Source organism: Ovis canadensis, chromosome 13 (genome assembly GCF_042477335.2).
Source record: "Ovis canadensis isolate MfBH-ARS-UI-01 breed Bighorn chromosome 13, ARS-UI_OviCan_v2, whole genome shotgun sequence".
Classification (NCBI taxonomy): Eukaryota; Metazoa; Chordata; class Mammalia; order Artiodactyla; family Bovidae; genus Ovis; species Ovis canadensis.
The window spans coordinates 32,476,237-32,490,794 of NC_091257.1; the positions used below are offsets into that span (position 1 = coordinate 32,476,237).

At 40.0% G+C, this 14,558-nt stretch overlaps 1 protein-coding gene across 12 annotated transcripts in view; it reads left to right on the forward strand.

Moving 5' to 3' along the window:
• Window positions 1–8,600: 8,600 nt before the first annotated feature.
• Window positions 8,601–14,558, forward strand: part of ABI1 (abl interactor 1) — an 85,523-nt gene continuing 79,565 nt past the window's right edge. For all 12 annotated transcript variants that reach the window (XM_069547303.1, XM_069547304.1, XM_069547291.1 and 9 more), the window contains exon 1: window positions 8,601–8,957. In XM_069547303.1, coding sequence (XP_069403404.1) covers window positions 8,841–8,957 — 117 coding nt within the window. In that variant the 5' untranslated portion in view covers window positions 8,601–8,840. The remainder of the gene's footprint in view (window positions 8,958–14,558) is intronic.

A 14,558-nucleotide genomic window follows, 5' to 3' on the forward strand; every position in this document is an offset into this window, starting at 1 on the left:
GAAGAATTGATGCTTTTGAACTGTGGCGTTGGAGAAGACTCTTGAGAGTCCCTTGGGTTGCAAGGAGATCCAACCAGTCCATCCTAAAGGAGATCAGTCCTGAATATTCATTGGAAGGACTGATGCTGAAGCTGAAACTCCAATACTTTTGGCCACCTGATGAAAAACTGGCTCATCGGAAAAGACCCTGATGCTGGGAAAGATTGAAGGTGGGAGGAGAAGGGCATGACAGAGAATGAGATGGTTGGATGGCATCACCAACTCAATGGACATGAGTTTGAGTAAACTCAGGGAGTTGGTGATGGACAGAGAGGCCTGGCGTGCTGCAGTCCATGGGGTCACAAAGAGTCAAACACGACTGAGTGACTGAACTGAACTGATATAAATAAATTTTGGAGTATTGTGTGTAGACTCAATGTTCATTTGAGAAAAAGTATCCAATGGCTCCAGTACATTTATTGGGAAAAACAGGATCCTTTCTCCCTTTGAATTTCATTGGCACTTTTGTCATAAATTAAGTTTCTGTGTATGTTAGTGTCTGTTCCAAAGGACTATTTGTAAGTTCTTCACCAAGCCCACTTGGACCTAATTTCTGTAGTTTTTAAGTCAGTCTTGAAATTTGACAGTGTATGTCCTCTAACTTCATTCTTCTTTTGTCTTGGTTGTACTAGGACCTTGCATTAAGAAAAGTTTTAGAATAACCTTGTCAATTTTTCCAAAAAACCTGTACGATTTTAATTAGGATTGCACAGGGTAGGATCCTTTACTTTGAAAGTGAAAGTGAAGTTGCTCAGTCATGTTTGACTCTTTGCGACCCCATGGACTGTAGCCTACCAGGCTCCTCCATCCATGGGATTCTCCAGGCAAGAGTACTGAAGTGGGTTGCCATTTCCTTTTCTAGGAGATCTTCCCAACCCAGTGATTGAACCCCGGGTCTCCCACATTGCAGGCAGACGCTTTATCATCTGAGCCACCAGGGAAGCTCATACATGCAATAATCTCACATTAAAAAAAAGTATTCATTTTAGAAAAATTATATGAAAATATAAAAGTATACAGACTTAAAAGAAGATTAAATTATAAAGTTATCTGCATTCCAAAAGAATCCCAATAATTTATGAATTAATTTGAGAGGATTCTGTTACAAGCACATTCTCCCAAGTAAAAATTAACAAATTTCCATGTTATCACTGTACAGAGAATCACCTCTTTTATTAGAGTACTGGCATGAATTCATACATAAGTAAAATGCTATTTAACTTAATTAGTACATGAAAGTGAAACTGTTAGTTGCTCAGTTGTGTCTGACTCTTTGGGACTCCATCGACTGTAGCGCACCAGGCACCTCTGTCCGTGGGATTCTCTAGGCAAGAATACTGGAATGCGTTGCCACTCCCTTCTCTAGGGGATCTCCCCAACCTAGGGATGGAACCTGGGTCTCCTGCATTGCAGGTGGTTTCTTTATGAACTGAGCCATCAAGGAAGCCCTGTTAGTATATACATTTAAAGAAAACATGACAAAACACCAGAACTTACCGGAAAAAGAAATACTCGGCTCCACACCTCAGACCTTACACTGAAAAAAATTCCAACTGACCAAACACTTAAATCCCACCCCCTACTTCCAACTCAGTGTAATTTGTTTTTAATTCTAAAGAAATCTTGAAAAAAGCTTTTTGCTAATAAGTAGTACACAAAACCTAGAAGTTAATAGACAACAAAATTTTTGATAAATTCAAAATCTTATAAATTTGTTTTTAATATGACAAAAACTATCCATGTAAGATTAAAAAAATGACTGACTGGAAAACAGTACCTAAAACATATCATAAAGAACTCATTTCTCTAAAATAAAAAGGAATTTTATACAAATTGGAAAAACAAAAAATTGAATAGAAAAAAGGACAAAGAATAGGAATTGCAAATGGTTAAGAAAATGTACACAGTCACAGAACAGAAGGAATTAAAGTCATCCTAAGATACTGCTTTTTATCCTAGCAGAATGGCAAAAATAAAAGTCTGTCAAAGGTGCTGGAAAAGGTGTATGTCAACCAGCATTCTCATCTAATCAGCCACTTAGAGTGTAAGATGATAGAATCTCAAAGGGTGGTATGAAAATATCAAAAGTAGAAACACACACATCCCAGAAAACAATGGTTCTTCTAGGACTTTATCTTACATACATATGTGCAAACACACATATACACCTGTAATAAATGGTGGATATACACACCTGTAATAAATGGTGGATATACACACCTGTAATAAATGGTGGTACTATGAAAGAGTGGAATATTCTGCAGCTAGAAAAGAGAATTATAAATCGTATAGACTCATTACTACAGATGGTGACTGCAGCCATGAAATTAAAAGACCCCTACTCCTTGGAAGGAAAGTTATGACCAACCTAGATAGCATATTCAAAAGCAGAGACATTTCTTTGCCAACAAAGGTCCGTCTAGTCAAGGCTATGGTTTTTCCAGTGGTCATGTATGGATGTGAGAGTTCGACTGTGAAGAAAGCTGAGAGCCGAAGAATTGATGCTTTTGAACTGTGGTGTTGGAGAAGACTCTTGAGAGTCCTTTGGACTGCAAGGACATCTAACCAGTCCATTCTAAAGGAGATCAGCCCTGGGTGTTCTTTGGAAGGAATGATGCTAAAGCTGAAACTCCAACACTTTGGCCACCACATGTGAAGAGTTGACTTACTGGAAAAGACTCTACTTTAGCTAAATTTATTCTATTAAATCTTTGAATAAATTTTTTCTGCTCTGTTAATAACTGTGATTTTTAAAAGTTTATGACAAGAAGTTTATGATAATAACACATGCTTAGTAAAGAATCATATTTGTTTAATTTAGTGGAAGGAAAAAATGATTTTCAAACTGTGGGTTATGATTCAGTAATGGATCATAAAATCAATTTAATAATCCTTACCAGCATTAAATAAATTGAATTAGAATAGGAAAAATCAGAATACTATAATTAGTTTGGTAAAACTTTTATACCAGCATGTATATATATATATATATCTATATCTTTGTTCACATTATATAATATTATTTTTTATTTTGAGTTGTGTCAAAAGATATTGAAAACCCATGACTACAGTATGGTGCTGTGTTTTACAGTTTTATCCCCAGAAATCCTAATTTAGTCTTAAAAGAAATATTGCTTTGTTACAGACTATCATTATAAGGAAGACTAATTTTTTAAAATAAAAATACAAGGTTAGTATGCTCAATTACCCTATAAGGGATCACTTCATTGATTAGACTTTATATGAACGATAAATATTTTAAGAGATGGTTTTAACTGGAAAGTAGAAGGACCTCTAATCTAAAAGTCGGAGAACTTGAGGACTATTTTCAGGGCCGTTAGCTAAATCTCTTCACCTGCATAAACTTGAATTTACTTTTTTGGTAACGATAGAAAAAAGCTTTAGGTCATTTATCTCTCAGAGTTGTAAGCGTTAAAGAAGTCTTACAGGACTTTGAAACAGTAAAGTGGCGTCATCTGCCCAATCATCCTCCGGTGTGTTTTTGAAATGTTGCAGTGTATGGAAATGTTTAGTGATTTCCTTGGTTAAATCTGGCTCATGTAGAGACCAAATTAAAGAATATCAAATTTCAATGACTTGGATTAAATGATGTGTGGATAATGATAAGTAGTAAAGAAAGACTATTACATCTATCTTGGATTATTGTGTAGAGTATTTCATTTATTGATTTATGGACCTTAGAATAACTGATTTGGGGAATTCCCTGGTGGTCCATTGGTCAGGACTTAGCACTTCCAGTACTGGCCTGAGTTCAGTCTGGTTGGGGAACGAACATCCTGCAAGCTGCATGGTCAAAAAAAAAAAAAAAAAAAATCTGGTGACCAGGAGTAGTTACCTCTTTCAGGTAGGAGACATGAATTTTCCTTGTAGAGCGCTGAATATGTTAGGGCCCCCAGGAAAGGAAATATCCAATAACTACGTACTGATGGGTCAGTTTTTGAACATTTGGTTGCCATGTTATTCTTATAGTTACTGTGGTTCTAAATGATGTCACAGAGAGATGAAAAGATGGACTTTTAAGTGACTTTTAGTTTGTTTTTCAGCCTTTGGACAAAATTTTTCATAGTCCATTATATTAAAAGCATTTAATGTTTCTCTTGAAATATAAGTTCTTTAAGACTATTTTAAAGCAGTTGATGATTTTTGAAAAAGCAAAATGATCTTACACTATGTAGAGAACCTGTACAAAACTTCAAAAGTGTAAGGGACATACACACACATTCTCCTGAAGAACGAGAGATTAGGACGTGATAGCAGTAAAAAATATTACGTTTGTTTTTATTTTAAAAAATTAAAAAAATTTTAATTGAAATATTGTTGATTTACGGCTTCCCTGGTGGCTCAGTGGTAAAGAATCTGCCTGCAATGCAGAAGACCTGGGTTTAATCCCTGGGTTGGGAAGATCCTGTGGAGGGCATGGCAACCCACTCCCCAAGGACAGAGGAGTCTGACAGGTTATGTCCAGAGTTGCAAAGCGTCGGACATGACTGAAGCCACTTAGCAGCAGTAGCAAAGCTGATTTACAGTATTATCTTAGTTTTGTAACCAAGCAAAGGGCTTGTGTGCTCATGGCTCAGAAAGTCAAGTTTACAGCAAAGCAAGGATTTATTGCAGGTCACCAAGCCAGGTGAATGGGAGATAAGCCTCAGATCAAATGGCTCAGATGAGCCAGCTTAGTCTTTGAGTTACAGGTGTTCTAAAGGGGAGGAACAAAGAAACTGGGATTACTCATTGCTCTGTGACATTTCTGTATCCGTGATTTTAGGAGTCAGAATCTCTCATTTATGAGTTTCTGGCCAGGTGACTCTATAGTCTGTGAGCTCAACTTGCCCTAGTGAAACAACCTGAGTTTGTACCTTAATAGTGACACTTGTAACAGTGATGTTAGTGCATTATTAAGCATGTTATCAAAAGCTTTTGCACAGCAAAGCAAACTATAAGCAAGGTGAAAAGATAACCCTCAGAATGGGAGAAAATAATAGCAAATGAAACAACTGACAAAGGATTAATTTCCAAAATATACAAGCAGCTCATACAACTTAATAGCAGAAAAACAAACAACACAATCAAAAAGTGGGAAAAAGACCTAAACAGACATTTTTCCAAAGAAGACATACAGATGGCTAACAAACACATGGAAAGATGCTCATCATCACTCATTATTAGAGAAATGCAAATCAAAACTACAATGAGATATCACCTTACACTGGTCAGAATGGCCCTCATCAAAAAGCCTACAAACAGCAAATGCTGGAGAAGGTGTAGAGAAAAGGGAAAACTCTTGCACTGTTGGTGGGAATGTAAACTGATACAGCCACTATGGAAGATGGTATGGAGATTCCTTAAAAAACTAGGATTAAAACTATCGTCAGTTCAGTTCAGTACAGTTCAGTCGCTCAGTCGTGTCCGACTCTTTGCAGTCCCATGAATCACAGCACGCCAGGCCTCCCTGTCCATCACCAAGTCCCGGAGTTCACTCAAACTCACATCCATCGAGTCAGTGATACTATCCAGCCATCTCATCCTCTGTCGTCCCCTTCTCCTCCTGCCCCCAATCCCTCCCAGCATCAGAGTCTTTTCCAATGAGTCAACTCTTCGCATGAGGTGGCCAAAGTACTGGAGTTTCAGCTTTAGCATCATTCCTTCCAAAGAACACCCAGGGCTGATCTGGACTGGTCGGATCTCCTTGCAGTCCAAGGGAATCTCAAGAGTCTTCTCCAACACCACAGTTCAAAAGCATCAATTCTTCGGCGCTCAGCCTTCTTCACAGTCCAACTCTCACATCCATACACGACCACTGGAAAAACCATAGCCTTGACTAGACGAACCTTTGTTGGCAAAGTAACGTCTCTGCTTTTGAATATGCTATCTAGGTTGGTCATAACTTTTCTTCCAAGGAGTAAGCGTCTTTTAATTTCATGGCTGCAATCACCATCTGCAGGGATTTTGGAGCCCCCAAAAATAAAGTCGGACACTGTTTCCACTGTTTCCCCAGCTATTTCCCATGAAGTGATGGGACCAGACTCCATGATCTTCGTTTTCTGAATGTTGAGCTTTAAGCCAACTTTTTCACTTTCATCAAGAGGCTTTTTAGTTCCTCTTCACTTTCTGCCATAAGGGTGGTATCATCTGCATATCTGAGGTTATTGATATTTCTCCAGGCAATTTTGATTCCAGCTTGTGCTTCTTCCAGCCCAGCGTTTCTCATGATATACTCTGCCCATAAGTTAAATAAGCAGGGTGACAATATACAGCCTTGACGTACTCCTTTTCCTATTTGGAACCAGTCTGTTGTTCCATGCCCAGTTCTGACTGTTGCTTCCTGACCTGCATATAGGTTTCTCAAGAGGCAGGTCAGGTGGTCTGGTATTCCCATCTCTTTCAGAATTTTCCACAGTTGATTGTGATCCACACAGTCAAAGGCTTTGGCATAGTCAAGAAAGCAGAAATAGATGTTTTTTCTGGAACTCTCTTGCTTTTTCCATGAGCCAGCGGATGTTGGCAATTTGATCTCTGGTTCCTCTGCCTTTTCTAAAACCAGCTTGAACATCAGGAAGTTCACGGTTCATGTATTGCTGAAGCCTGGCTTGGAGAATTTTGAGCATTACTTTACTAGCGTGTGAGATGAGTGCAATTGTGCAGTAGTTTGAGCATTCTTTGGCAAAAAACTATCATATGACCCAGCAATCCCACTCCTAGGCATATACCCTGAGGAAACCAAAATTGAAAGAGACGCATGTATCTCATTGTTCATTGCAGCACTATTTACAATAGCTAGAACATGGAAGCAACCTAGATGTCCATCTACAGATGAATGGGTAAAGAAGTTGTGGTATATATACACACAATGGAATATTACTCGACCATAAAAAGGAACACCTCTGAGTCAGTTCTAATCAGGTGGATGAACCTAGAACCTATTATACAGAGTGAAGTGAGTCAGAAGGAGAAAGATAAATACCGTATTCTAATGCATATTTACTGAATCTAGAAAAATGGTACTGCAGAATTTACTTACAGGACAACAACAGAGAAACAGACACAGAAAATAGACTTGTGGACATGGGGAGAGGGAGGAGAGGGTGAGATGTATGGAAAGAATAACATGGAAACTTACATTCAGTTCAGTTCAGTTGCTCAGTCGTGTCCGACTCTTTGCGACCCCATGAACCGCAGCACACCAGGCCTCCCTGTCCATCACCAACTGCTGGAGTCCACCCAAACCCATGTCGACTGTGTCAGTGATGCCATCTAACCATCTCATCCTCTGTCATCTCCTTCTCCTCCTTCCCTTAATCTTTCCCAGCATCAGGGTCTTTTCAAATGTCAGCTCTCCACATCAGGTGACCAAAGTATTGGAGTTATATAGATAGCCAATGGGAATTTGCTGTATAGCTCAGAAAACTCAAACAGGGGCTCTGTATCAACCTAGAGGTGTGGGATGGGGAGGGAGATGGGAGGGAGGTGCAAAAGGGACGCGAGATATGTATACCTATGGCTGATTCATGTTGAGGTTTGACAGAAAACAACAAAATTTTGTAAAGCAATTAACCTTCAATAAAAAATTAATTAACTAAAAAAAAGAATGTTATCGACAGCAGTAAGTTTAGTTATCTGTCACTGATTAGTGTTGTTAGCACAGGATTGAAGTCAAAGGGGAGGAAGAAATGAATAAAGTTTTGGAGAGAGAAATTAATTATAAACGCAATAAGAGATCTTGGTGTTGAGGGGACTCCTTTTCAGTTTCACGTGTACAACATAGTGAATATTTTTAGATTATATGTATCTGTTTGCTTTTAAATTGTGGACCTTTAAAGGTACAGAGTAGGCTTCCCAGGTGGCACTAGCGATAAAGAACCCGCCTGCCAATGCAGGAGCCGTAAGAGATGGAGGTTGGATCCGTGGATAGGGAAGATCCCTGGAGGAGGGCATGGCAATCCACTCAAGTATTCTTGTCCGGACAATCCCATGGACTGAGGAACCTGGGGAGCGACTAAGCACGCATGCAAAGGTACAGATTATCCTTACTCAACTTGTGCCTGCAATGTTTACTTCATTGCTTGGTACAGAGCTGGCAATATCAAGTATTGACTAAATTTTAAGTGAATTGAGGGCAGCAGAAGTTTAGACAGTAAAGCCTGAGTCTTGTTATCTCTAAAAAGATGGAGGAAGTAAAGATTTGGAGTTCTCCATATTTAGTCCCTTTTAATCCTTGTCAGAATGATATCTGATTCCTAGTGAACCAAATTCTGCCAAGCTTCACAGCCTTCTCGGGGAACCCTGTTCTAGAGAATGAACTTGAATGAACTCGTTCATTCTCTAGAATCACCCTGTGGCGCCATCTCCAGGAGCTGTCAAGAAACTTGGGATTTAAACCTCCACCCTCTTTCCACGTTCTTTTATTACTCTCCTCCCGAGTCTTTTTTCGGAGGCTCCCTGGACGCATGCGCCTTCGATGGGCAGCAAGCCAGTGAGAGACTACAATTCCCAGAAGGCCATGCCAAAGTGGGTGTGTTGGGGGTGGAAATCCCATGGTCCGGGGAAGAGGGAGGGAAAGGCAGGAAAGCTCGCGAGAGAACGAGCTTATGGCGCCTGCGCGAAGTGGGTGGAGGCGGGTGGAGAAAGTGAGGAGGAAGAGGAGGAGGTGCTGTCCCACAATACCAGGCGGGAGGGCGGGCAGGCGGCTTGTATCCGGGCTGTGAGGTGCTGGGAGCCTCCGCGGACCTTGCTGTTGCCTCTGTCTCTTTAACGCGAGAGGAAGCGATGCGGAGGGGTGGAAAATGGCAGAGCTGCAGATGTTACTAGAGGAGGAAATCCCGTCCGGCAAGAGAGCGCTGATTGAGAGTTACCAGAACCTGACCCGGGTAGCGGACTACTGTGAAAACAACTACATACAGGTGAGCCGCGCGGGCGGGCGGACGGGCGGGCGCTGCCGGCCGGGCCGAGGACCCGCCACCGGCCGGCCGAGTGACCAGCCCACTGGGCGGGGTGGGGAACTGCCTAACCCCACCGGCAACCCCAAAGCCTAAACCCAACCCCAAGCTCAGCCGGGGTAGATAGCGAGCGGCCGGGTTCGGGAAAGTCGGGCTGTGATACAGGAAGTGGCTGTGGTGGTTGAAACCCCAAGAAGCCGAGAGAGAAAATGGGCGAGGGATCCCGGAGCCGCGGCCGCCGCAGCCCGGCGCCCCGCTGCCCTCCTCCTCCTGCGCGGGCTCGGCCCCCAGGACCGCGCTGCTCTCCAGCCGCCTTCCACCCGCTGGGCTTCCGTCCCGGAGTCCCCCGCCGCCAGCCGAGGGTCTCGGAGCGGCCGACTGAGCGGAGAACCGAGGGCCGGGACGAGGAGAGGCAGGAGCCGGAGGGGAAACGGGGGTGCATCGGGGGAGGGTGGGGTGGGGGCGATTATGTCAGTTTCAGCCCAGAGGGTGTGTCTTTTATTTATTTTTTTTAAAAATTGGTCATGAGTCACATCACATAGACCTCCCCGAGGAGAGGAGGAAGCGGGTGGGGAGCGAGGGAGGGCGTAGAGAAGTTAACCTCCGAATTCCCTTTAATTGAAGGTTTGTAAATCTGCCTGCCTGGTGGTTTTCAAGTCGGTTTTTTTTCCCCTCTCATCAATTTCACTTCCGCCCCCACCACAATATATTCTAGAGATTGTTAGGGCGGTCGTTAGTGTAAAACACAAATTATCCTTAACTACTTGGAAAAATGGCTTGGATATTCTCTCTTCCCTAAAAGTTCTTGAACTGGTGGCTTCTTAAGTAAAAATAGAACGGTATAATCGCCGGTTGCTTTTTTTTCCTGAGGTTTGTCTCTTTCCATCCTAAGTACATGTATAGAATGAATCTCCGAACTAGAACTGTAACGACAAATATGTTACTGTAAATTTATTAGAAAATTCTTGTCACTTTTCTATGACAGGGGTGGGTTGGTTGCTTTTAATGTTTGAAAGTGAATTATGTTGTGTGATAGTTTTAATTTGTAGATCTTTAACTGCGTAAACTGAACAGTTCGCAGTAGAAGCAAATAAAAGTAGCAGAGTCCTTTGTATCAATATAATGGCACGAAAAACTCGCTTGTTAGTGGAAAGGCATGACCAAAACGTGCTTTGGAAGGCTGCAGTTGAGAACAAAAGTATTTATAGAAATGCATCCCATGTAGATTATCATTTTTAAGAACCAATCGTCTCTGTGTTGGCAAATACTTTTCCTCTTTATTTTTAGAAGGAGATACTGTTTTCAGAATATTTTGAATATTTCTCAATTCCCATATTAGTAACATTGTATTTTCAGTAGCACTACTAGGAATTCATCTCATACATTTTTTCAGGCTTTTATTTTAAAACTTCCACTGATAAACTTGTTGAGTGCTTGCCACAACTACTGTATTACTTGTTTTTGCAAACTTTATAATTGGCTTTTAAGAAAATATTCTTAAATCTAATAGGAATGTGAATATAGTTTTCAAATGGAAACGCTATCTTACGTTTAATCGATATTGAAAATAAACACATTTTATTCAGCTTCACATGAAGAAGTTGAAAATTGAGGTGAATCTCAGTTTGCTGCAGGTGTTAAAGATTTTGAAAGCCAAAGGAAGAGCACAGGAAGTTACATTACCCAAGTTCTAGAGAAGTCATTTCTTTGTAGAAGTCAGCAGACAGGCGCTTCATAAAGGGCTGGTTTCTTTCTGTTTTGCATGTTGGGAAATCTGACAAATATATGGTGTGGTAACTGCTACGTGTTGGCCACTGCAAACGTGTTTTAACTTGTCTGTTGACTGTTTCTTTTTCAGGTAGTTGTGTGCTGTTTTTTTGTTTTTTTTTTTCTTCCTTGACCCCTTTTCTTTTCCCTTCTTGCTACCATCATGTGATTTTGAAGCACTGTAAAATTTCATTAGATCTGTAAATAAATCATTCTGTTTCTCTTGTAGTCTTTTAAGCATGTTAGTACCGTGGTGGTTAGTACTTGGGGTCACTGGCCCCAAGTTGTTGTGTTTTGGTGATCCTCAACACAAGTGGGATACTCATAAGTACTTGGGGGGAGAGGGAAAGAATGAAATTCACAGGCAGCAGTGTTTATCTTTGTAGCTTTGGTCTCATGAAGATGGTCACTAGCTGCTTTCCCAGGAGGCTCAGACAGGCTCCAGAGATGACATGCACTTTGTGGAAGCTGATGTGGTGGTAGCTGATTTTGTGGTCTGCCGTGGTGCTGCGGAGAGGGGACAAATAGTACTGGAAATACCCGTTTGGATGTCTTTTGAGATCCCTCTGTATCCCTTCTGTGACTGATTGGGTGATGGCCAACACCCTGTGTAAACACAGTTTCACTTGGAGAAAGTATATGGTCATTTGTGTTTTGAGAATTTTTTTATACCCAAGGTGAGTTAAGTTATTGCCTGAATGATTTTTATCCTGAGAATTTAGTTTTGATTTTGTTTCTTTCCTACACTTTGGAAGTACAGTTCTGGTAAGGTGTTTAGCAGGCAAGTTCTTTTGGCTGTAGTGCAGTTGAGTCCTTGAGCACTTTGTTAGCTCTTTTGATCCTGTTGACTTTATTAAATTTTATTATTAATAGCAAAACTCCTCAGAAGAGTTCACTCTCTTTTAAAAAGGACAGGGCTTTTGAATTTCTTAGGGGACAGTAGTATTCAAAATAGAAAGTGTATTTTGTTTAGACATAAAGAAAAATCTTTGCCTTTGCTACCTTAGTTTGAATTTTCTGGTGGTTATGTCAAGGACAGTCACTGTTCAACTCGAATTCATTTGTTCTGGCCAGTTCTCTGCACTCCACTTCAGGGTCCATACTGCCTTTATCATAGGGACTCTGGGGGAGTAGGAAGGAGATACAAATGAAAAGGAGCAGAAACTGCTCACGAAAGATCTCTCAGCATAGGTTGAGTAAGGACAGAAAAGTCTTCCTTACCTCTTAACTTTTTAATTTTTTTCCTCTGGAATCCCCCCCATAGGGGCTTTTGGGTCAACAAGTATATCCTGGGAGGATGAGGGGATACCATCAGTGAGCTGCTTACTTTAGCTTGATTTCCTGTACCTGTGATGTTTGTATTCATTTGCTCATTAGACTCATAATCTTGGAAGGCAGGTAATTTTTTGAGTGGGAGCACTTTGGAGTAGGTAAAAATTGACTCTTTTGGTACTCTATAGTTTGTTCCAGTTTATAAAGTGATGTCTCTTAGGTATTACAGTAATTCTATGATCTTTTTCTTTCTCCTTCCCTTTCTTTTTCAAACAAATGAGCAATCTGAGGTTCTGAGACATTGAATACCTAGCCTAAAGTTCCATATCATGTATGAGATAGCACCTGGAATCAAACCCAGATTTTCTGATTCTGCATCCTAAGTGGATAAAAAGAATGTATGAAGAGGGTAATAGAAAAGGGAAGAGTAAGACACCTGCTTCTGCTTATTGAGTGCCTACTCTGTCACAGTGTTTGCTGGTAGATTTGTATTATCTTTAATCCTTGCAAAAACTCCGTGATAGACAGTATTCTCTTACAGATGAAGAAATTAGGACTCGGAAAACATAAGTCAATTTTTATTTTATCATACAGTTAGGGATTGGCAGTCAGGATTTCTCTGTAACTCTAACAGGCTCTAAAAGCCGTACTCTATCCACATCACACTGTCTACAGATGTGAATGAGTCCAGAAATGTCATGAAATAAACAGATTCTTGTGAGTTGTGTCTGGGATCCTCACAACTATTTTACTGTTTCCTCTGAGTTCCAAGTTGTACTATAAGAACAGGTATGTTTGTAACTTGGGAACTTGCCTGAATCACAAAATATAGTAGCTCTGGCACTTGAAGTATTGAATTATAGGAGTTGTAGGCTAGTTTTTCACTGAGCTCACTGGTCCCTTTTCCTTACTTGTGTGTTTTTGCCTTTTCCTCTTCTGAATCAGCTTTGCAACTGTGATAAGGAAATTTTTAGGAAAATTAGTAGATGTTAACAAAACAAAAAACTTCTTGAAATATTTGGAGTAGTTCTGATTTCCACACAAATTGTGTTCAGGCAAAGACAGTCAGAATGATTGCAGAGATGAGGACAGGTTAGAAATGGTAGAAATCTTAATTGCACGTGAAAGTTTGAGTAAAACAGTTATTTGAAAAATTAGAGAAATTGGAGATGTAGTTTGGAAATCTATAATACATGAGTTAAACAAGGTTTAGCAATGCACAACATGGTGATTCTAGTTAATATTGTGTAATTGCTAGGAGTGTAAATCTTTAAAGTTCTTGGTATAAGAAAGAAAAATTGTAAATTTGTGTGGTGATGGTTAACTGGACTTACTGTGGTGATCATTTTGCAGTATATACAAATAATAGTGAATTATTGTACACCTGAAACTAGTAGTGTTATATCTCAATAAAGAGAATGGAATTTTAGATAATTTTATGGAGGTTCCTCAGTTAATCGTTAGATTGACCCATATCGTGTCAAAACATTAATTGAACATTAACGGCAACCCACTCCGGTATTCTTGCTTTGAGAATCCGGTGGACGGAGAAGTCCATGAAGTCGCAAGGAGTTGGACATGACCGAGCAACTAACACAGTGCTGCCATTAAACAGGCAGAATCTGACCTTGCACGTTAGGTCTTAGTGAAAGTCCGTTCGTAAGAGTGGAGTTTTGTACCAGTTCTTACTGATGCTCTCAAGAGTACTGAATATTCTTTAGGGCTGTATATCATTTGAATGTTTGTATTAAAACAAACATCTTTTTTTCATTTTGTAACTACAGTACCACTAAGTGTTTTTTTTTTTTTTTTTTTTAAGAAGATTGTTGAAATAATCCCTTCAAATAAGAACACTTTTCTAATTCCTGTTCTGTGTGTCTGCTTTCCCCAGTTGGTTCTGATAGGTGGTGAATGCTAATACTCCTTAAAGTAGAAAAGAGATGTTTGGGGCATTTGAGTTCTGATCAGTGCTATTTATTTATTTGTTGACATATAGGATCTTAGTTCCCTGAAGAGGGATCTGCAGTGGAAGCATAGTCTTAAGCACTGGTTGGCTGGGGAAGTCCCTCTAGGGCTGTTTAGGATAGATAACTCTGTTTATCTTAGGTTAAATTATATTCTAGGAATTAGACATTTGTGAGTTAGGAGACAAGAATGTATTAGCCAGAGAGGAAGATGCTAATATTGGGACAAGAGGTTGAGTCAAATATTAGTAGAGACATAGACTGTAATTCCATGAAAATAGTGGTAGTACAGAAAATAAGGTAAAAGTCATAGTTAAAAGCTAATTTTGGAGCATTTAAAAAGTTTGAATTTGAGGGGAGCTGTGTATTTTTTCTAATGCCTTTTAGTGTTGATTATAACTTTTACTGAAGTTATGGCTTGGTTTTTGAAGAATAATAGTCAAGCCCTGGAACTAAAAACTTTTTAGACCTTACTACTTATTTAATAAGACATCATGCTAAAAATAAGGGACTCTTTTTAAAGTACAAAATTAAGATAAGGCATTTGGAAAATGGTGATTAC